The 21,263-nt window shown below is 52.8% G+C and overlaps 1 protein-coding gene across 1 annotated transcript in view; it reads right to left on the bottom strand.

Annotated features, from left to right (window-relative positions):
• FRMD4A (FERM domain containing 4A) overlaps nt 1-21,055 on the bottom strand; it is a 461,080-nt gene extending 440,025 nt beyond the window's left edge. The window contains exon 1 of the mRNA XM_029617199.1: nt 20,956-21,055. Within this exon, the coding sequence (XP_029473059.1) occupies nt 20,956-20,988 (33 nt within the window). The 5' untranslated portion in view covers nt 20,989-21,055. The remainder of the gene's footprint in view (nt 1-20,955) is intronic.
• Between the last annotated feature and the right edge of the window lie 208 nt (nt 21,056-21,263).

Here is a 21,263-nt window from a genome sequence, read left to right as displayed (position 1 = left end):
TGACAGGGATGCTGTCCGTGATATATCTTCCAGGCTTGGGAGCAGGTCAGAGTTCACGGGGAAGGTGAGCGCGGTGCAGTTTCTGGATTTCAACCTGTCTTCCCCTCTCGTGTAAAACTCCCGTTGATTAATGGTGTTGAGCCCCTGATAAAAACAGCAGCAGGAGGACCTTGCATATTGATAGCCGAGCAGATTAAATAATTAATCACCCTGTAATTTTCAGGGATTTTTTCTTTCTTCTGAGTTGGACTTTGAAATGATTTCTGACAAAAAAATAAATAAATAAATAGACTCCTGTCCTCACGTGACGCTCTCGGCGTGAAAGAAACCCTTCCCTTTGAAAATCTGCATGCACATGCTACAAGTAATGAGATCCCCAAGGTGCAGAGTATGACATCTGTTCAGTAATAATAAATATGGATTCATTTAAACTCCTCTTGTAGTGGGAAGGCTCCATTCCCTGCTGTAAATGTAATGCCCTGCTACGGGATAATTTCGTCTCACCAAAGCATCAGAACGGCGGTTCTCATCCCTTCCTGTCTGCCGTGCCCCTCTCTTCCCTGAAAGGTCGGTGGATGCAAGGAATGGACACTCAGTGGAGGTGGTGAGGACAGAAGCAGGAGAGGAACAACACAAAAGAGCCTTGGATAAATGCAGAGAATCGCTCGGGTTGAAGTCCCGGGCGCTGTATCAGGAGTGCAGCTGGGCAGACTGGATGGGCTCTTATAGTCCTGGTCTGCTGTCGTAGTCAGGGACAGTGGTGGGGGGGAAACTGGGTTGGGAGGCTGCAGTATTCGACACAAACCCACCCTTCACTCTGGGAAGGGCTGAGGCCAGGGGCAGCGGTGATGAGGAGAAAACAAGGGGCAGGATAGCACGACAGTGAGTTGCGGCAGCTCATGGGGGTACCACGACGGGGTATCAATAGGCTACAACTCTCCTGGTGATGCTGGCAGGTTGGTGGGTGGCCGGGTACCATCCAGCAAGGCCACTTAAATCTGGGCCACCTGATGCAGGAAGAAACTTGAGAAAATGCAAAACTGCACCATAAGCGAGCTCTGGCTCTCCTCGGGCTCCCCTCTTCCCTGCAGGACGTAGCAGGCAGCAATGGACAGGCAGCGGCGCTGCTGGTGGGACGGTTGCCATGACACTCGCAGGCATTTACTGCCATCACCAAACTCGGGACTTTCTGTCAGCTGATTGATGCTCGGTTGCTTTTCTTTTCTTGTAAGCAAATGTGATGAGAGCATTAAGCAATTACTGGCAATGTCACCCAGCTGCTTCTCCGCTGCAGTGCAGATCATATTTCAGGCCTGACACAATAATTGCAAACTTTTTTTTTCCCTCTAAAAATGGTGAATTCAGAATCATTTTCCCAACAAATCGGCGTCTGTCCAGATGTAGTGCCAGCCATTAAATGCTGACGGGCAGCTACAAACATCCACCTGCAGACCAGGGAGAGGGTGGGATAGAAAGGACACTTAATCAAGCTGAAAAGAGCCCAAGCTTTCAGAACAATTAGATGGGTCCCTCCAGGAGCCAATCTTATAGCACTGGATAGTAACCGAGGGCTGAAAAGGACCAAAACTGCTCATCCAGTCTGCCCAGCAAGATGTTAAGGATAATAACTGCCGCTCCATGCAGGTTACCCCCATGCTTTCTGGTAAGGGTAGTAACTGCCACTCCGTGCAGGTTACCCCCATGCCTACTGTTAAGTGTAGTAACTGCTGCTCTGTGCAGGTTACCCTCATGTCTACTGTACCTGCCGCTCCGTGCAGGTTACCCCCATGCTTTCTGGTAAGGGTAGTACCTGCCACTCCATGCAGGTTACCCCCATGCTTTCTGGTAAGGGTAGTAACTGCCGCTCTGTGCAGGTTACCCTCATGTCTACTGTACCTGCCGCTCCGTGCAGGTTACCCCCATGCTTTCTGGTAAGGGTAGTACCTGCCGCTCCGTGCAGGTTACCCCCATGCTTTCTGGTAAGGGTAGTACCTGCCGCTCCGTGCAGGTTACGCCCATGTATCTGATAACTTAGTAACTGCTGTTCCATTCTGTTAAGGGCAGTAACTGCTGCTCCGTGCAAGTTACCCCGTGCTTTCTATTAAGGGTAGTAACTGCCGCTCTGTGCAGGTTACCCCATGTCTTCTGTTAAGGGTAGTAACTGCCGCTCCGTGCAGGTTACCCCCAATGCTTTGTTTACACTTTCTTACCAATAAGGGATCCTTTCTTGAATTCTCCTACAATCTTTACCTTCACTACCTCCTCTGGGAGGGCATTCAATGCATCCACTACCCTTTGTGCGAAAAAATATTTGCTGACGTTATTACTGAACCTACCTCCTAACTTCAGCCTTTGGCCCTTGGTTCTACAGCTTCCCTTCCATTTGGGGAACATTTTGTGCCGTAATATCTTTCAGGCATTTAAATACCTGTTTCCTGTCCTTCCTGTCTCTTCCCTCCTCAGATCCTGCGATCTCTTTCGGGGGGCCTCAGCCTCTCTCTCTCTGGACATTTTGTGATGCGGCCTCCAGAGCTGCCTGGTCTTGTGGCCCCTCAGGACCGGCGCGAGTACTGGACGAGCTCCTGAAACTCTTCTCAACAGACAAATGAGTGCGGCTGCAATGTTAATCCACTCGAGTGTGCGAAATTAAAACAGGTCAACAAAAACTGTATCTGGAGATAGCGTTTATGGGACTAACCTGATAGGGCTCTTGACCTGCTTTCAGGAGCCACGCGCCCTTCAGCAGGGTGGAACAAGTAATAGGGACAGCAAAACCCAAAATCTAGTAAAGACATGTATCATTAGTTCATTAAAAGTATATTTTTTGTTTAAACTCCACTTCCATGCACCCAACAGATAAATAAGTTACCAACACCTAGGTCACACGGTAAAGCTGCCCTCGTGGAGACCTGTAAGGGGGATTCAAACTCTGATGCTGAGCTACATAAAGGTCACATCCTGACTCCTTTCCCAGGACTTCCCCTAACCGAGATGAACTCCCCTCTCAGAATATTCTTCTGCCTAAAGCCATCGGCGCACTGCCAGGTCAGGGCACGGGAGGACGACGCTGCACCCACTAGGGAAGAGAAATCATCCCCAAGGCCGATGGAAAACAGCAGAAAATACTGATGTGTCCAGTGCGGAACGACAGAGGCCTGAGCTTTAATCACACAAAAATACACAAATACAGCATTACCTTATCTAATAACACTGGGCATTTCTTCACAGATTTGCTGCAGTGACTAGAAAATATATTAACATTAACTCGTACAGTAATGTATTCACGTTTGTCCTAAACAGGCAGGGCCTGACTTATCAAAGGGTTTTTCCCCACAGGCACAGAATAAATCAGGCCCTAAATTAATATTTTCAAGCAGCACTGACTTACAACCTTCAGGTGCACTGACACATTGCTCAGTTTAACTTATTACCCCATCCCGCTCCGGATACCGAGGGCCAGGGAACGCAGATCTGTTAGGTTGCAGGCTGGCCCAATTAGCAGGAGGAAATACACAGGCTGGTTAGGCCTAATCTGCTGCCAGCTACCAGGATACGCATTGGATATCTGGCAGGTGACCTCAGCCAAAAAATGTGGCTGGCCTGGCCGTGGGGGTCGTGCTTTCAATGCACCCAGCAAGAGGCGAGCAGAGCAGAAAGACAGTGACGCCAATAGCAATACTGTGTGCATGCAAATCTCATTCTGTGCACTGGACTGGAAAGAGACGTATGGTTATCTTTGCAAGCCAGAAATGAATTTGTGTAGCACGCAAATACCCAAATTAATACACATTTCGTTTTGCCATTCCACTGCACCTGAAGTAATTAACACTCTAGTCTGCTGCAGTGACATTAACTCAATCAGATGGTTATTTTTATTTTCCTTGGCGTGCAGAGCAGGTGGGAGAACAACTAAAGTCTGAAGGACTGGAGGGCTCAGGGGTGGGAGCAGGGATACAGAGCCTGTCACCTCTAGGACTGGAGGGATCAGGGGATGGGAGCAGGGATACAGAGCCTGTCACCTCTAGGACTGGAGGGATCAGGGGACGGGAGCAGGGATACAGAGCCTGTCACCTCTAGGACTGGAGGGATCAGGGGATGGGAGCAGGGATACAGAGCCTGTCACCTCTAGGACTGGAGGGATCAGGGGATGGGAGCAGGGATACAGAGCCTGTCACCTCTAGGACGAGGGATCAGGGGATGAGAGCAGGATACAGAGCCTGTCACCTCTAGGACTGGAAGGATCAGGGGATGGGGGCAGGGATACAGAGCCTGTCACCTCTAGGACTGGAGGGATCAGGGGATGGGAGGAGGGATACAGAGCCTGTCACCTCTAGGACTGGAGGGATCAGGGGATGAGAGCAGGATACAGAGCCTGTCACCTCTAGGACTGGAAGGATCAGGGGATGGGAGCAGGGATACAGAGCCTGTCACCTCTAGGACGAGGGATCAGGGGATGAGAGCAGGGATACAGAGCCTGTCACCTCTAGGACTGGAAGGATCAGGGGATGAGAGCAGGGATACAGAGCCTGTCACCTCTAGGACGAGGGATCAGGGGATGAGAGCAGGGATACAGAGCCTGTCACCTCTAGGACTGGAAGGATCAGGGGATGAGAGCAGGGATACAGAGCCTGTCACCTCTAGGACTGGAGGGATCAGGGGATGGGGGCAGGGATACAGAGCCTGTCACCTCTAGGACTGGAGGGATCAGGGGATGGGTGAAGGGATACAGAGCCTGTCACCTCTATGACTGGAGGGATCAGGGCATAGGTGCAGTGATACAGAGCCTGTCACCTCTAGGACTGGAGGGATCAGGGGACGGGAGCAGGGATACAGAGCCTGTCACCTCTAGGACTGGAGGGATCAGGGGACGGGAGCAGGGATACAGAGCCTGTCACCTCTAGGACTGGAGGGATCAGGGGATGGGAGCAGGGATATAGAGCCTGTCACCTCTAGGACTGGAGGGATCAGGGGATGGGTGAAGGGATACAGAGCCTGTCACCTCTAGGACTGGAGGGATCAGGGCATAGGTGCAGTGATACAGAGCCTGTCACCTCTAGGACTGGAGGGATCAGGGCATAGGTGCAGTGATACAGAGCCTGTCACCTCTAGGACTGGAGGGAGCAGGGGATGGGTGCAGGGATACAGAGCCTGTCACCTCTAGGACTGGAGGGATCAGGGGATGGGAGCAGGGATACAGAGCCTGTCACCTCTAGGACTGGAGGGATCAGGGGATGGGGGCAGGGATATAGAGCCTGTCATCTCTAGGACTGGAGGGATCAGGGGATGGGAGCAGAGATACAGAGCCTGTCACCTCTAGGACTGGAGGGATCAGGGGATGGGAGCAGGGATACAGAACCTGCCACCTCTAGGACTGGAGGGATCAGGGGATGGGAACAGGGATACAGAGCCTGTCACCTCTAGGACTGGAGGGATCAGGGGATGGGAGCAGGGATATAGAGCCTGTCACCTCTAGGACTGGAGGGATCAGGGGATGGGAGCAGAGATACAGAGCCTGTCACCTCTAGGACTGGAGGGATCAGGGGACGGGAACAGGGATACAGAGCCTGTCACCTCTAGGATTGGAAGGCTCAGGGCATGGGTGCAGGGATATAGAGCCTGTTACCTCTAGGACAATGGTTCAGGGATATAGAGCCTGTTACCTCTAGGACAATGGTTCAGGGATTATAGAGCCTGTTACCTCTAGGACAATGGTTCAGGGATTATAGAGCCTGTTACCTCTAGGACAATGGTTCAGGGATATAGAGCCTGTTACCTCTAGGACAATGGTTCAGGGATTATAGAGCCTGTTACCTCTAGGACAATGGTTCAGGGATACAGAGCCTGTCACCTCTAGGACCGGAGGGAGCAGGGGAAAGGAGCAGGGATATAGAGCCTGTCACCTCTAGGACTGGAGGGAGCAGGGGATGGGAGCAGGGATACAGAGCCTGTCACCTCTAGGACTGGAGGGATCAGGGGATGGGAGCAGGGATACAGAGCCCGTCACCTCTAGGACCGGAGGGATCAGGGGATGGGAGCAGGGATACAGAGCCTGTCACCTCTAGGATTGGAAGGCTCAGGGCATGGGTGCAGGGATATAGAGCCTGTTACCTCTAGGACAATGGTTCAGGGATTATAGAGCCTGTTACCTCTAGGACAATGGTTCAGGGATATAGAGCCTGTTACCTCTAGGACAATGGTTCAGGGATTATAGAGCCTGTTACCTCTAGGACAATGGTTCAGGGATTATAGAGCCTGTTACCTCTAGGACAATGGTTCAGGGATATAGAGCCTGTTACCTCTAGGACAATGGTTCAGGGATTATAGAGTCTGTCACCTCAGGTACAGAGTTTGTCACCTCTAGGACTGGAGGGCTCAAGGGAGGTCTTATCCTCCAACTATTAAATATTTTCTGGTTCATAACTATTTAAATTCATATTCATAACAACTATAAATTGTTTCTGGTTCATAAAAATTTAAAAGACTTGTTAATTTTGAATATTTAGAAACTCTTTATTGGTTTCCTCTTGAACCTGGCAAGTAACCAAACACTAAACTGATCCCATGTTATTAATGCCAGTAATAAGCAGTGGCTATTCCCCAATTCAACTTGACTAATAGGAGTTTATGGACTCCTCCAGGAACTTGTCCAAACCTTTTTTAAACCCATCTTTCTCTAACTACCTTAACCACATTCTCTGGCAATAAATTCCAGAGCTTAATTGTGCGTTGAGTAAAAAAGAACTTTCTCCGATTAGTTTTAAATGTGCCCCATGCTAACTTCATGGAGTGTCCCCTAGTGCTTCTGTTATCTGAAAGAGTAAGCAATTGATTCACATTTACCTGTTCCAGACCTCTCATGATCTTAAACACCTCTATCATATCCCCCCTCAGCCATCTCTTCTCCAAGCTGAACAGCCCTAACCTCTTCAGCCTTTCCTCATAGGGGAGCTGTTCCATTCCCCTTTATCATTTTGGTTGCCCTTCTCTGTACCTTCTCCATCACAATTATATCTTTTTTGAGATGCGGCGACCAGAATTGTACACAGTATTCAAGGTGTGGTCTCACCATGGAGCGATATAGAGGCATTATGACATTTTCTGTTTTATTAACCATTCCCTTTCTAATAATTCCTAACATTGTTTGCTTTTTTGACTGCCGCAGCACACTGAGCTGACGATTTCAATGTGTTATCCACTATGACACCTAGATCTCTTTCTTGGGTGGTAGCACCTAATATGGAACCTAACATCGTGTAACTACAGCAAGGGTTATTTTCCCTATATGCATCACCTTGCACTTATCCACATTAAATTTCATCTGCCATTTGGATGCCCAATCTTCCAGTCTCTCAAGGTCCTCCTGTAATGTATCACAATCTGCTTGTGATTTAACTACTCTGAATAATTTTGTATCATCTGCAAATTTGATTATCTCACTCGTCGTATTTCTTTCCAGATTATTGAACCCTATGCTCATTAAATAAGCAGAAAAGAGGAGATTGTGCTCAGTGTGGGTGTTACAGTTTTGGCTGCAGTGCAACTGCCTCACCACCAGGGGTCCCTCTAGTGCTGGCTTTCCGGACAGGCCCAGTCCATCTTATCTGTCCACTCTGTGCTCTGGGTGTGTCCTTATAACCCTGCCTGCCAGTTGCCTCGGGGCTTCGGCACCGAGCTCACCTGGGCTCCCTGCTCTAGCCTTGCGCGGTCTTCGGGCCTTTCCTTGCCCTGCGCGGCCTTCGGGCCTCCTTCCTCGCTGTTCTCACCTGGCCTACGGGCCTTCTGACCTGCCTGCTCTGCTTACGGTGTGTGGCCTACAGGCCTTCTGTGTATGTGTGGCCTACGGGCCTTCTGACCTGCCTGCTCTACTTATGGTGTGTGGCCTACGAGCCTTCTGTGTGTGTGTGTGGCCTACGGGCCTTCTGACCTGCCCTGCTCTGCTTATGGTGTGTGGCCTACGGGCCTTCTGTCTGTGTGTGTGGAGCCTACGGGCCTTCTGACCTGCCTTGCCCCGCTTATGGTGTGTGGCCTACGGGCCTTCTGTGTGTGTGTGTGGCCTACGGGCCTTCTGACCTGCCTTGCCCCGCTTATGGTGTGTGGCCTACGGGCCTTCTGTGTGTGTGTGGCCTACGGGCCTTCTGACCTGCCTTGCCCTGCTTACTGTGCCCTGACCCAGCCTGAACTTAGACTCTGCTCATTGCCGCCTGCCCTGACCCAGCCTGAACTTAGACTCTGCTCATTGCCGCCTGCCCTGACCCAGCCTGAACTTAGACTCTGCTCATTGCCGCCTGCCCTGACCCAGCCTGAACTTAGACTCTGCTCCTTGCCGCCTGCTCTGACCCAGCCTGAACTAGACACTGCTTATTGCTGCCTGCCTTGACCCAGCCTGGAACCAGACACTGTTTCTAGCTTCCTGTCTCTCTCCACCTGGAGCCACCCTGCTGGGTGGTGTTCACGCCTCCTGACCGGAGCCCAAGCGTAACAGTATGCCGAAGCCATCAAATTTCCAGGGGAAGAGATAGGTCTGTGTCCTGCCGGTGAGTCAACTTTTTCACTAATTCAAGATGCCTCCTTCTTTAAAGTTTTATACCTGCAATTCCTGTCAGACTTTGAATTATCCAAGCTATCAGAACTGTCTAGCCTGTGAACTTGTTGGTCAGGAACACTGGTCATGCAATAATTGCAACAAGAAAAATGTCTCTGTCTATCAGGAATGTTTGAACTGTCTGGCTCCTAAACCAGGGTGGTGGAAATGCTCCTGTCTTCCGTGTTTGTTACCACCAGGCAAACCCTGCCCCCCGTTGTTCTGCTCTAGGACCAGCTGTGCCATTAAAAAAAGCTATCAGCTCTCCTAACCAGTATTCTGTTTCTGGCTCAACTAAAACAGACATTTTTGCTGGCAGTTTGTGGATAGAAAAACCCAGGACTTACCTGGCCAAGAAGGCTTCTGTGACACCAGTGCTAGAGCCTCAGGAACAGGTTTCTCTCAAACGGAGAGAGTTGATTAACTCTAGCAGGGCTCTGCTGCCCACAGCTGCTGTTGAGACACTAACGAGCACATTCCCTAGACGTCCTAGAACTGCCTGTGCCTTCTCTAAACTGCTCCTCCAGAAACAAAATAAGGAGCCTCAGAGTGTGGCTCGAGGTATCAAGCCCACAGCAGTGCTACTTGAGTCTTCTATGTGCACTGCTTCAAACCTTGCTGCTCTGCCATCTGAGCCTGCTGCATCGCCCCAGGAGGGGGCCAAGCCTGCTGCATCACCCCAGGAGGGGGCCAAGCCTGCTGCATCGCCCCAGGAGGGGGCCAAGCCTGCTACATCGCCTCAGGAGGGGGCCAAGCCTGCTGCATCGCCTCAAGAGGGGGCCAAGCCTGCTGCATCGCCCCAAGAGGGGGCCAAGCCTGCTGCATCGCCCCAAGAGGGGGCCAAGCCTGCTGCATCGCCCCAAGAGGGGGCCAAGCCTGCTGCCTCGCCCCAGGAGGGGGCCAAGCCTGCTGCCTCGCCCCGAGAGGGGGCCAAGCCTGCTGCCTCGCCCCGAGAGGGGGCCAAGCCTGCTGCCTCGCCCCGAGAGGGGGCCAAGCCTGCTGCCTCGCCCCAGGAGGGGGCCAAGCCTGCTGCCTCGCCCCAGGAGGGGGCCAAGCCTGCTGCCTCGCCCCAGGAGGGGGCCAAGCCTGCTGCCTCGCCCCAAGAGGGGGCCAAGCCTGCTGCCTCGCCCCAGGAGGGGGCCAAGCCTGCTGCCTCGCCCCAAGAGGGGGCCAAGCCTGCTGCCTCGCCCCAGGAGGGGGCCAAGCCTGCTGCCTCGCCCCGAGAGGGGGCCAAGCCTGCTGCCTCGCCCCGAGAGGGGGCCAAGCCTGCTGCCTCGCCCCGAGAGGGGGCCAAGCCTGCTGCCTCGCCCCAAGAGGGGGCCAAGCCTGCTGCCTCGCCCCAGGAGGGGGCCAAGCCTGCTGCCTCGCCCCGAGAGGGGTCCGATCCTGCTACAACGCCCCAAGAGGGGTCCGATCCTGCTACAACGCCCCAAGAGGGGTCCGATCCTGCTACAACGCCCGGAGAGGTGTTCCAGCCTGCTGTTTCATCCCGAGAGGGGCCCGAACCTGCTGCACTACCCGAGAAGAGCCTGCTAAAACCGGTCCTGCTGCCACCCCCGGAGGGGCTCAAACCGGTACCACTAACAGACTTTCTAACTCAGCCATCTGAGCCTGTTGAATGGCTCCAGCTGTTGTTGCCCTCTGAGGGGCCAGATCTCATCTTTGAGTACCCCCTGCTAAGATGGGACCCAGGAGGAGGGGGAGGCCTTGAGGAGGGGGTACTGTTACAGTTTTGGCTGCAGTGCAACCGCCTCACCACCAGGGGTCCCTCTAGTGCTGGCTTTCCGGACAGGCCCAGTCCATCTTATCTGTCCACTCTGTGCTCTGGGTGTGTCCCTTATAACCCTGCCTGCCAGTTGCCTCGGGGCTTCGGCACCGAGCTCACCTGGGCTCCCTGCGCGGCCTTCGGGCCTTTCCTTGCCTTGCGCGGCCTTCGGGCCTCCTTCCTCGCTGTTCTCACCTGGCCTACGGGCCTTCTGACCTGCCTGCTCTGCTTACGGTGTGTGGCCTACGGGCCTTCTGTGTATGTGTGGCCTATGGGCCTTCTGACCTGCTTGCCCTGACTACGGTATGTGGCCTACGGGCCTTCTGTGTATGTGTGGCCTACGGGCCTTCTGACCTGCCTGCTCTACTTATGGTGTGTGGCCTACGGGCCTTCTGTGTGTGTGTGTGGCCTACGGGCCTTCTGACCTGCCCTGCTCTGCTTATGGTGTGTGGCCTACAGGCCTTCTGTCTGTGTGTGTGTAGCCTACGGGCCTTCTGACCTGCCTTGCCCCGCTTATGGTGTGTGGCCTACGGGCCTTCTGTGTGTGTGTGGCCTACGGGCCTTCTGACCTGCCCTGCTCTGCTTATGGTGTGTGGCCTACGGGCCTTCTGTCTGTGTGTGTGGAGCCTACGGGCCTTCTGACCTGCCTTGCCCCGCTTATGGTGTGTGGCCTACGGGCCTTCTGTGTGTGTGTGGCCTACGGGCCTTCTGACCTGCCCTGCTCTGCTTATGGTGTGTGGCCTACGGGCCTTCTGTCTGTGTGTGTGGAGCCTACGGGCCTTCTGACCTGCCTTGCCCCGCTTATGGTGTGTGGCCTACGGGCCTTCTGTGTGTGTGTGGCCTACGGGCCTTCTGACCTGCCTTGCCCTGCTTACTGTGCCCTGACCCAGCCTGAACTTAGACTCTGCTCATTGCCGCCTGCCCTGACCCAGCCTGAACTTAGACTCTGCTCATTGCCGCCTGCCCTGACCCAGCCTGAACTTAGACTCTGCTCATTGCCGCCTGCCCTGACCCAGCCTGAACTTAGACTCTGCTCCTTGCCGCCTGCTCTGACCCAGCCTGAACTAGACACTGCTTATTGCTGCCTGCCTTGACCCAGCCTGGAACCAGACACTGTTTCTAGCTTCCTGTCTCTCTCCACCTGGAGCCACCCTGCTGGGTGGTGTTCACGCCTCCTGACCGGAGCCCAAGCGTAACAGTGGGACCTCGGTGACTGTGTCTGCCTCAAGGATGGATTCTTGGACCGGTTCTGTTCAATATCGTTATAAGTGATATTGTGAAAGAGAGGGAAGGTGAAATTATCTTTTTGCAGATGACACAAAGATCTGCACAGAGCAGACACATTCTGAAGGAGTAAAGCGAATGGGAAGTGGCTGAAGATTTGGCAGCTGGGATTCAGTGCTAAGACGGGCAGAGCCCTGCATTTCGGATGCAGATATCCAAAGGAGCTGTATGTGATGCGCACGGATCAGGAGAGGGACCTCAGGGTGACGGTGGCGAAACAATGAGACAAGGCAGCGGCTGAGGCCAGAGGGAAGTTGGGCCACATGGTGAGAGGCCTAATCAACAGGAACAGGAGGTGATAATGTCCCCTGCACAGGTCCTTGGTGAGGCCTCACCTGGAGTGCTGCGTTCAGTTCTGGAGACCTCATCTCATGAAGGATGGAGATGGTCCAGAGAAGGGCGACCAAAATGGTGGGGGGTCTGTATCTGAAGACCTAAGAGGAGAGGCTGACGGATCTGAATATGCACACCCCGGAAGCGAGGAAGTGCAGCGGAGATAAGCTACAGACCTTCAGATACCCGAAAGGAATTAATGATACGAAAAAAAGCAAATCTTTTCCGATGGAAAGGAAGCTGTCAAACCAGGAGGGTCACGAGATGAAACTCCAGGGAGGGGGGAAGACTCAGGAACAATGTCAGGAAAAATGTCATTAAAAACTAATAAGCAACTCCCTCACACCTGCATTAAGAACAAGGAAGAGAGCTGCAGATAGTCACAATTTATAGCAATCTCGGGGAGCGGCGTGCGAGAATGAACGGCACGCGCAGGGCGACGTGCTGCCATGCGTGAGAGCTAATTATGCGCCGTGTTGGATGTGTCCAGAGAGCGGGTTCGGACCCCTGATGGAGACAGCTGGCCGTGTTGGGCGGTGAAGGTTATCAGCCTTGGTGTGGGTCCCTTTGAAGACCATGCATTATCGAACTCTATTCCAGACAGAAGGCACCGGTTAAAGATAAGTAAAGACGTTGAGAGCATATTCGACTTATAATAGGAACTGCAGCTAGGGATTTACACTCAGGGCTCGGGATCCACTGCAGGCGAGAGGCAGAGGGATTACGCTTGCTCAGCACACACCACCATTCTCGGAGCCCGTCCCCGAAGATTATTATAAATTGGGTCCCGACTTGCACCTCTTTTTGTTTTTTGAGGAAATATTTCATCACAGAAAGGTTGGTGAATACATGGATTGCCCCTTTCAGAAAAGATGGTGAAGACGAGAACAGTAATGGAATTCGAATGGGCGTGGGCTAAACACAGAGGATCCCTGCTAGCTAGGGAATGGAAATTTAAAAAATGGGGTAACAGAAGGCTTGGGGGGGAGCCCGTGTGGAGCAGCAGTTGCTACCACCCTTACAAAATGTGCTGGGCAGACTAGAAGGACCATCATGCACTATAAACGTGTTCAGTGGTGCATCCATCCTGCCGTGGGATCCAGTGAGCTCAGAGGGGTCAGAGGTTGTGCCAATGTATACAGTGTCCACACAGCGCACCGGGCAGCCGTGTCAGCCGCTGCCAAGGGGAGCACGAAGCTGGCCAGCAACCCTCGTCCTCCGTCGAGCCACACTGCATTCACAGCAGGAGCCAGCGCGGTCGCGCTGATTAAAGCTCTTACATTACATTCTGGCAGGTCAATTAGATTTGACTGCACATCGATATCAGTCAGCCCAGCAATAAAAAGTTTATTAAATCATTGCCCAGATAATTGTAATGTTCTTCTTATTCTATGCAATGAAACAATTCCCAGCGAGGTCTGTGATAGGCTCCTGTTTTCTTCAGCAAACCTCTCCCACGTCCCCTGCTTCGTGAACAGCCACAGAGCTATAAACCTTGAGACCCCCGGGGCGGTGTCCCCAGCTTCACTTTCTACCACATTGCGCAAGTTGCTTAACCCCAGTGCTCAAGGCTAGACTGCAAGCTTATGAAGGCAATCACCTGAATTAAACAGATTACTTTATATTCTGCTGCAAGTTAAAAGCTGGAGGGCATTCTGCTTAATCAGCTGGCAGGTGAAAAAGCTGCCTCTAGTATTAGTAATTCTGATATGTGGGATGTACTGAGCCCATGCAATGGTTCTGTTCTTGCAGATGACATTGAGTGGAACTGTAAAGCAGAATGGTTTAAATCCGTTTGCTCGGAGTAAGCGCTGCAGCTGGGACCAGAGGCTAAATGCTAGCCTGCTTAGGAGAAGTGAGGGAGCTCAAGCTGCAGGTACCTAGATGTGGGAGGGGGAGGGGGAAGAAGCCAGCTGCAGGAGTGAAGCATCACTCCAGGTCTGCAGGAAGCAGCTGCACGGGGTGTAGAGTAGGACACAGCACTTTCAGAGCCTGCTGAACCGTTTTACTGCTTCTTAAGAAGAGAAAACCGCTGAGCTCCCCTACCTTACAGAATGATGAGCTATCCAGAGGATCCCCATGTACTTTTATACAGAGCTATTGTTATTGATTTAGCTGTACTGTGCATTCCTGCTGAAATTTCACTAAACTGCTACTCTGGGTTATTTTATTGTTACTAAGTCCCAGCGGCATAGCATGCCTTAAACATCACTGCAAGAATGGGATGGAACAAATGGACCGGAATTCATAATTTGCTTTTAGCTTGGATTTGAAATCCAAAATCACTGTCTGTCAGCCCAAATTCACCTTCAAGAACCCTAAGAAGCCAGAAGAGTTTGCTGTGCTTCTAACCACAATCTGTGCTAGGCAGGTAAGTAATATAAATATCACCACACCTATTAATACTCTAGTAAGATATCATCATCATAATATATTAATATTCCTAGCATTGCCTCACCATATCTATTGATACTCCTAGTAATATATCACCATAATACTCTTAGCAATATATATCAACATATCTATTAATACTACTAGCAATATATATCACCATATCTATTAATACTCTAGTAATATATCACCTTATAGATTAATATTCCTAGCATTGCCTCACCATATCTATGAATACCTCACCATATCTATTCTCTTAGTAATATATATCAACATATCTATTAATACTCCTAGCATTGCCTCGCCATATCTATTGATACTCCTAGTAATATATCACCATAATACTCTTAGCAATATATATCAACATATCTATTAATACTCTTAGCAATATATATCACCATATTAATACTCTAGTAAGATATCACCTTATAGATTAATATTCCTAGCATTGCCTCACCATATCTATTAATACCTCACCATATCTATGAATACCTCACCATATCTATTCTCTTAGTAATAGATATCAACATATCTAGTAATACTCCTAGCATTGCCTTGCCATATCTATTGATACTCCTAGTAATATATCACCATAATACTCTTAGCAATATATATCACCATATCTATTAATACTCTAGTAAGATATCACCTTATAGATTAATATTCCTAGCATTGCCTCACCATATCTATTAATACCTCACCATATCTATTCTCTTAGTAATATATATCAACATATCTAGTAATACTCCTAGCATTACCTCACCATGTCTATTAATACTCCTAGTAATATATCACCATATCTGTTAATATTTCTTGCAGTCATAGAATTAACTTGTTTCTGGTGATACATGCACAATCAAGTGTTTGTAAGGTCCCCTTGGGACCCGCTCCTCTTCTCAGCACCTTACCCCCTCTACGAGGTTGAAATGGGGCAGGTACAATCCTCAATCACTTCTGCCCCACCAGGTGCAGTAATCCACATTGTTGCCCTTTGACCTGAGGCCAGTGCCATTTTGAATTACTGGAGGGGGGGGGGGGGCAGGATGCTCCTGCCCTGTTTTCACACAGCACGGGGGAGGGAGAGAGGGTCCAGGAGCCGTTCCCCGCCCCCCAGTGGAGGCAGGACCTGAACTTTTAAAAGTGAAAGAACAAAACGTAGGAAATGTAGAAATGTGCTGCTTCGTTAGCCCCTGCAGATCTCACCCTGAGCCGGGGCGGGGTCGTGCCAGGCCTGGAAAACTGTGAACCATCTTGTTCGCACCTGCCCTGTAAGGGTGGAGAGGGAAGCCCGGGCGCCGGCCCTTACTGTCCCGCGCAAGCAGCAGAATTACAGCCTTTTCAGTTTAGGTTTTAAGTAATAAACCCTCCCTGCAAGAAAACGGAACTAGGAGTTTATTAGACGAACACCGGGGAACGCCCCTCCCCCTCCTGCTCTCTCCCGGATCCTCCCCTTTGTTCTTGTGCCTTTTCCACGCCTACGACTCCTCGGCTGCACAAATTCATGCACCCGATCCAACAATGGTCTCTGTGCCTCCCCCAAATTACCCCTGCTTAGGAGGGAGATAAATATCAAAATGTCCAGTTTATCGATACCTAAAATCAAGAGCCCTAAACAGAATTCAAACAATCAGAAAATGCGTGCAGGCTTTCTTTACTTTACTGTGGCAGACCCCAAATCCCACCCCTCACATGATTTCAGAGATTTAAAGTTAATTACTGCCCCCTCTCATTGGCGGGGCTCTTTTCTCCAGGGCCAGCAGGTCCCCTCCCTGCAGCCTGGCTCCTCTGCTGGCCCCGCGCTGCGCCGGGGCAGGCGCGGATCCTGCGCGCTGTCGCTCCGCGGCGTATAAACATAGCCGCCTTTCGCTGCCCAAAACGGAATCTGTGCGCCAGGTTTGGAGCTAGAGAGGCATCCCCGGTATCTTCTGCTTAGTGAGTTCTCGGTGCGAAAATGTAGGATGTTCTGCACAGAGAAGGGGGGGGGGGGGGGTGTGTCACCATTTGTAGTCTGATCGAGGCTCCCTGCATGGGGAAGATTCATCTCCAGGGCTTAATTTTGGGGAGGGGACAGGCAGTTCCACCTCTTTTCAAAGAGGCCGAGCAGTAGGAGGGATCAGCTCCAGCCTGCGGGGGTGGGGGGTGAGCAGAGAGCAGTCGCTCCCTCTCTTGGTCTGTGATCCTGCAGCATCCAGGGCTTGAATCAGAGGCAGTGCCAGAGGTCAAGGCTGCAAACCCTGGCTACAGGTTTCGGGCTGCTTTTTGTGTCCCTGACCTCGGGCTGCACTTCCGGTAGAATGACCTGGGTCACTGTTCTGCCGCCTTTTATTTCTGAAGCCTGGGGAAGTGGGGGGCTGGGGATGGAGGATCGATGGGAGTAAGGAGAAGGATGGGTGTGAGGGGGAGCTCCTGGCCCCCTCCCCCATCAAGCCGCAGAATCTTTCGGGGGGGGGGGGCTTAGATTGCTTCTTGGTATCTGCTTGGAGGTTGCCCATTTCCCAGTATTTCCAGCTGCTGAGCCCATCTGCCTTCCTGCCCAGCACCCAACTCAGGCCGGGGCAGATCGTCTCGCTTTAATACTTTCGGTATGGAAATGCCATAGTGGCGCATTGACTCGGGAAGTTTACTTTGCTGGAGCCGCTGGCAGAAGTCCCCATGTCCTACAAACAAGCGATCTGCTGGCACCCTGCACATCTGCTGGCACCCTGCACATCTGCATGGGAGCAGTGCACACCGAGGGCACCCGACATCTGGCACCCTGCACATCTGCTGGCAGCCTGCACGTCTGCATGGGAGCAGTGCACACCGAGGGCATCTGGCACCCTGCACATCTGCTGGCAGCCTGCACGGGAGCAGTGCACACCGAGGGCACCTGACATCTGGCACCCTGCACATCTGCTGGCAGCCTGCAAATCTGCATGGGGGCAGTGCACACCGAGGGCACCCGACATCTGGCACCCTGCACATCTGCTGGCACCCTGCACATCTGCATGGGAGCAGTGCACACTGAGGGCACCCGACATCTGGCACCCTGCACATCTGCTGGCACCCTGCACATCTGCTGGCAGCCTGCAAATCTGCATGGGGGCAGCGCACCAAGGGCACCCGACATCTGGCACCCTGCACATCTGCTGGCACCCTGCACATCTGCTGGCAGCCTGCATGTCTGCATGGGAACAGCGCACCAAGGGCACCCGACATCTGGCACCCTGCACATCTGCTGGCACCCTGCACATCTGCTGGCAGCCTGCATGTCTGCATGGGAACAGCGCACCAAGGGCACCCGACATCTGGCACCCTGCACATCTGCTGGCACCCTGCATGTCTGCATGGGAACAGCGCACCAAGGGCACCCGACATCTGGCACCCTGCACATCTGCTGGCACCCTGCAAATCTGCATGGGGGCAGCGCACCGAGGGCACCCGACATCTGGCACCCTGCACATCTGCTGGCACCCTGCACATCTGCTGGCAGCCTGCACGTCTGCATGGGCGCAGCGCACCGAGGGCACCTGACATGGCCTCTATGCACAACTCGCGGGACTGCTCGCCCTTACTCCGAATTCCTCCTGTTTTTATTGAAGTGACCGCATTACAGGATCCCCCCTGGCTCGGCTCCTTCTTTGAGGAACTGCGCGTGGAACGTAACTTTCCTTGCGATGGGGAAAACTCATTTACCTCTCGTTAAACTGTTCGACTTCTGCTTTGCGTCCAAGCTCACCTCACTGCCACTTCTCCCGCACCCCAGGTTCATTGCTGAATGAGCTCCCACGCTTTCCCCCTCGCGCAGCGCATTACGTTAGGCGCGCACCGCTAACGCCAGCAGCAGCCAAGCACGGAGTAGCCAAAGACAAGACAAAATTACACAGAAACCTTTCGGCAGGACTGAAGCCCGGGAGGATCCCTATGTATTAGGAGGAGGAGAGCCTCACAGAGCAAATTAAAGAGGGAATGATGAGGAGAGTCCCTGCGAAAACTTTAATTCTGAATGAAAACATCACCATTGCAAGCAATAAAAAGTCACCTCCCTTTGTGCCTGCATATTCAGTTCTAGCATTTCTTGGGCAGTGCTCTGACTGCGCTATCAACCCATGCACGAGTCGTGACCCTCCTATTAATAATATTACAGAAGAAAAAATGATTAGCTAATTCAACAAAAAAATGGGGACCAGGCGCATTCATCACTGTCAAAACGCGAGCAGGAGAGCGTAGACAGAACAGAAAGGGCACCCTGTGAGGGTCATTTTGTAACATCGCAGGTGAATTAGCCAGCGAAATGCGCGCATAAGTTTCACCAACTTCCGAAGCTGGTGCACCCCCCTGGCACAACTGCGCGCGCACACACAGGCACCCAATCACATCTGCTCTCCCGGGGAGAATTCGCATGCACGCTTTTCAGATCTTTTAGCATTTTGTTCTATCTCAATCGGGAGAAGCGGTTTATGAAATAAATCAAAGCGAGTCCCCTGCAAGGCCTCTGCACCGAGGGAGGGTGGCTTATTCCTCTTGCACGACTTTGCCCCAAATTCTGAAAGCTGAGTCCTGCACGTCTCTTTGCTGCGGAATGAGCACTCACTTCCCCGCATAGGCCGAGGCGGAAATCGGGTAACACACTGAGCCGGGGGGGGGGGAGAGCCCTTTAACCCCTCAAACTGTTTCAGCCACTGGAAATTCATCCCCACCCAAGGTAGGTGCCTGCTGGGCCACCTGTGTCAGTCACACACGTTTGCTGCTCCAGGAGCAGCTCAGCCACAGAAGTCCCTGGGAAGATGAATCCCCCGCCCCTGCTTTGGCAGCCATTTCTCCCAGTTTTCCCAGAAAATCCACTTTAACCAGATTTTCCCCACACTGGACTTTTCTTGATTTAATAAGCCAGACCTCCTTGCTGCCAGGGTGCACCACTTTCCAGTTAATCTCATGCATATTTACATGCCAATTATGCAAATTCCCACAAATAAACGCATTAAGCGTCCATGATTGAGTCCAGACAAGTCTATTACAGGGCATAATGTGATTAGGGCTTGATGTCCAATTTATCTCAACCTGTAGTTTAAACTGTCACTTAGTTATTAAGCACGCGTTATACCCATCCTGTCGGAGGGAGTTTACCGCACACACAGCGTGCAAGCAGCTCTCCAGGGGGAGGGTCTCCAGCTCCCAATATCCTCCCACTACAGAGGGCAGAGTCTTGTACAGTATTCTCCGTCTGATCGGGGGGGGGGGGGGGTAATAACCATGAGCTGAGGACAACCCCCTCCCGGCCTTTTTGGCTGAGACTGAGACCTGGCGAGGGATGGGGGGGGGTGTGAGAGGAGGAGAGGGCAGCCACCCGACCCGAGGATAGCAGAAAGCTATGTGGCCCCTGGCCAGACCAGGAGGATCAGAGCTTCCCCTTTCAAACAAACAAAACAAAAAAAAAAAAGAATGGAAGGAATTGTAGGAGGAACAAAGGGGGCGGGCGAGCGAAGCATCGCAGGGCATTTCGCTTTTCAACCTTTGTCCTTCCTGGCTTTGGTTGTCTGGAAAGCAGGCTGTGTGAAAAGGGACCGGTACCAGCAGGCTGTGTGAAAAGGGCCCGGGACCGGTACCAGCGCGCTGCAACATTACCAGGGGCCAATAAGGAAGTGGGGGACGGATGTCTCCCTGAATCGTCCGATTCTGTCACGACTGCTGTACAAAGGGCTCTCAGCACATCTCACAGAGCCTTTCACATCTATCAACCGCAAAACACCGTCTGATCGGGAATCCCAGAGCTCCCGGGTCACCTTTATACAATTTAAAAGTGGGCTCTTAGATACGATATCGCTTACAAGCAAAAGCGGCACATGCAACATTCACAATATGTGAAGGTGGTGCAATCGGCGTGGATGTCCCCCTGCTTCCCCCTCTCATTTGCAGTGCCCGTGACTGGAAGATGCTAATCTAATGCCAGGGTAGCAGGCCCCAGGCAGTCACGTAAAACGCTGGCACCGTGGGTAAACATCACCGGCAATAGCAAGAAAGCGAGGACACCGAGCGCCAGGGCCGAGAAGTCCGCCGGGGGGTGAGCCCGCGCGTGCTCTGCAGCCTTCTCCGCCGCCGCCGCTGGGCCCGGACGCTCTGCCACCTGCAAGCAGATAGCGACGATGCAAAAAGCCGAGTCCGATGCGCGGTGCAGCGCCCGATGCTTTATTCAGTCCTTGAAGCCCGTGCACTCGCGCGCTTCTCACTGCGCTCACGGAACGCCTCTCTCCGGGATGCCGGCGATTATCCTAAATAATTTGGGATGCGAGATCGCTAAAGGTGCAGAGAGTTTGCAGGGAGGGGGAGCTGCACCGGCACAGCTGGCGGCCTCTGCTCGCCTTGCGAGACCCCGGGGAGGAGGGGGAGCCGCGGGATTTCAGACGGTGAAGGGCGCGCTCTCCTCCTCCCTCAGCCACTCCGGCTACCAGAAAGCCCAGCCCAGGCTTCGCTGGGGGGGACCGGCGGTATAAGGGGGAGCCCCGTTCCCCTGGAAAGTGAGGGCTTTCTCAGCTGGCGGCATTCACACAGACAAAAGCTCGGCAGCCTGGCCGCACCGCACGCCCCCCTCCCTTGCACAAGCCGAGCCGAAATGGTTCCCTACCTTCGCTCTCATCGGTGACAGAAGCCCCTCCATGTCAATCGGATCCGCATACCAAGCCTCGATCTCCAACCTCTCCGGCTTCAGGCATCCCCCAGGAAGAGGAGCAGCTCCTCACGGCATCCAGGCAGCTGCTGCTGGAGAATCCTTCCTCTCCCGCTCCACACACCCCGCCAGCCTGACACACTCCGCCTCCCTCTCCCCCTACACACGCACTGCCTCTCTCTCTCTCTCCCGCTGCACACACACTGCCCCCCCCCCCTCTCTCTCTCTCTCGCTACACACACAGTGCCTCCCTCTCCCGCTGCACA

Source organism: Rhinatrema bivittatum, chromosome 9 (genome assembly GCF_901001135.1).
Source record: "Rhinatrema bivittatum chromosome 9, aRhiBiv1.1, whole genome shotgun sequence".
Taxonomy (NCBI): Eukaryota; Metazoa; Chordata; class Amphibia; order Gymnophiona; family Rhinatrematidae; genus Rhinatrema; species Rhinatrema bivittatum.
This window is presented reverse-complemented; position numbering and strand designations above follow the sequence as displayed.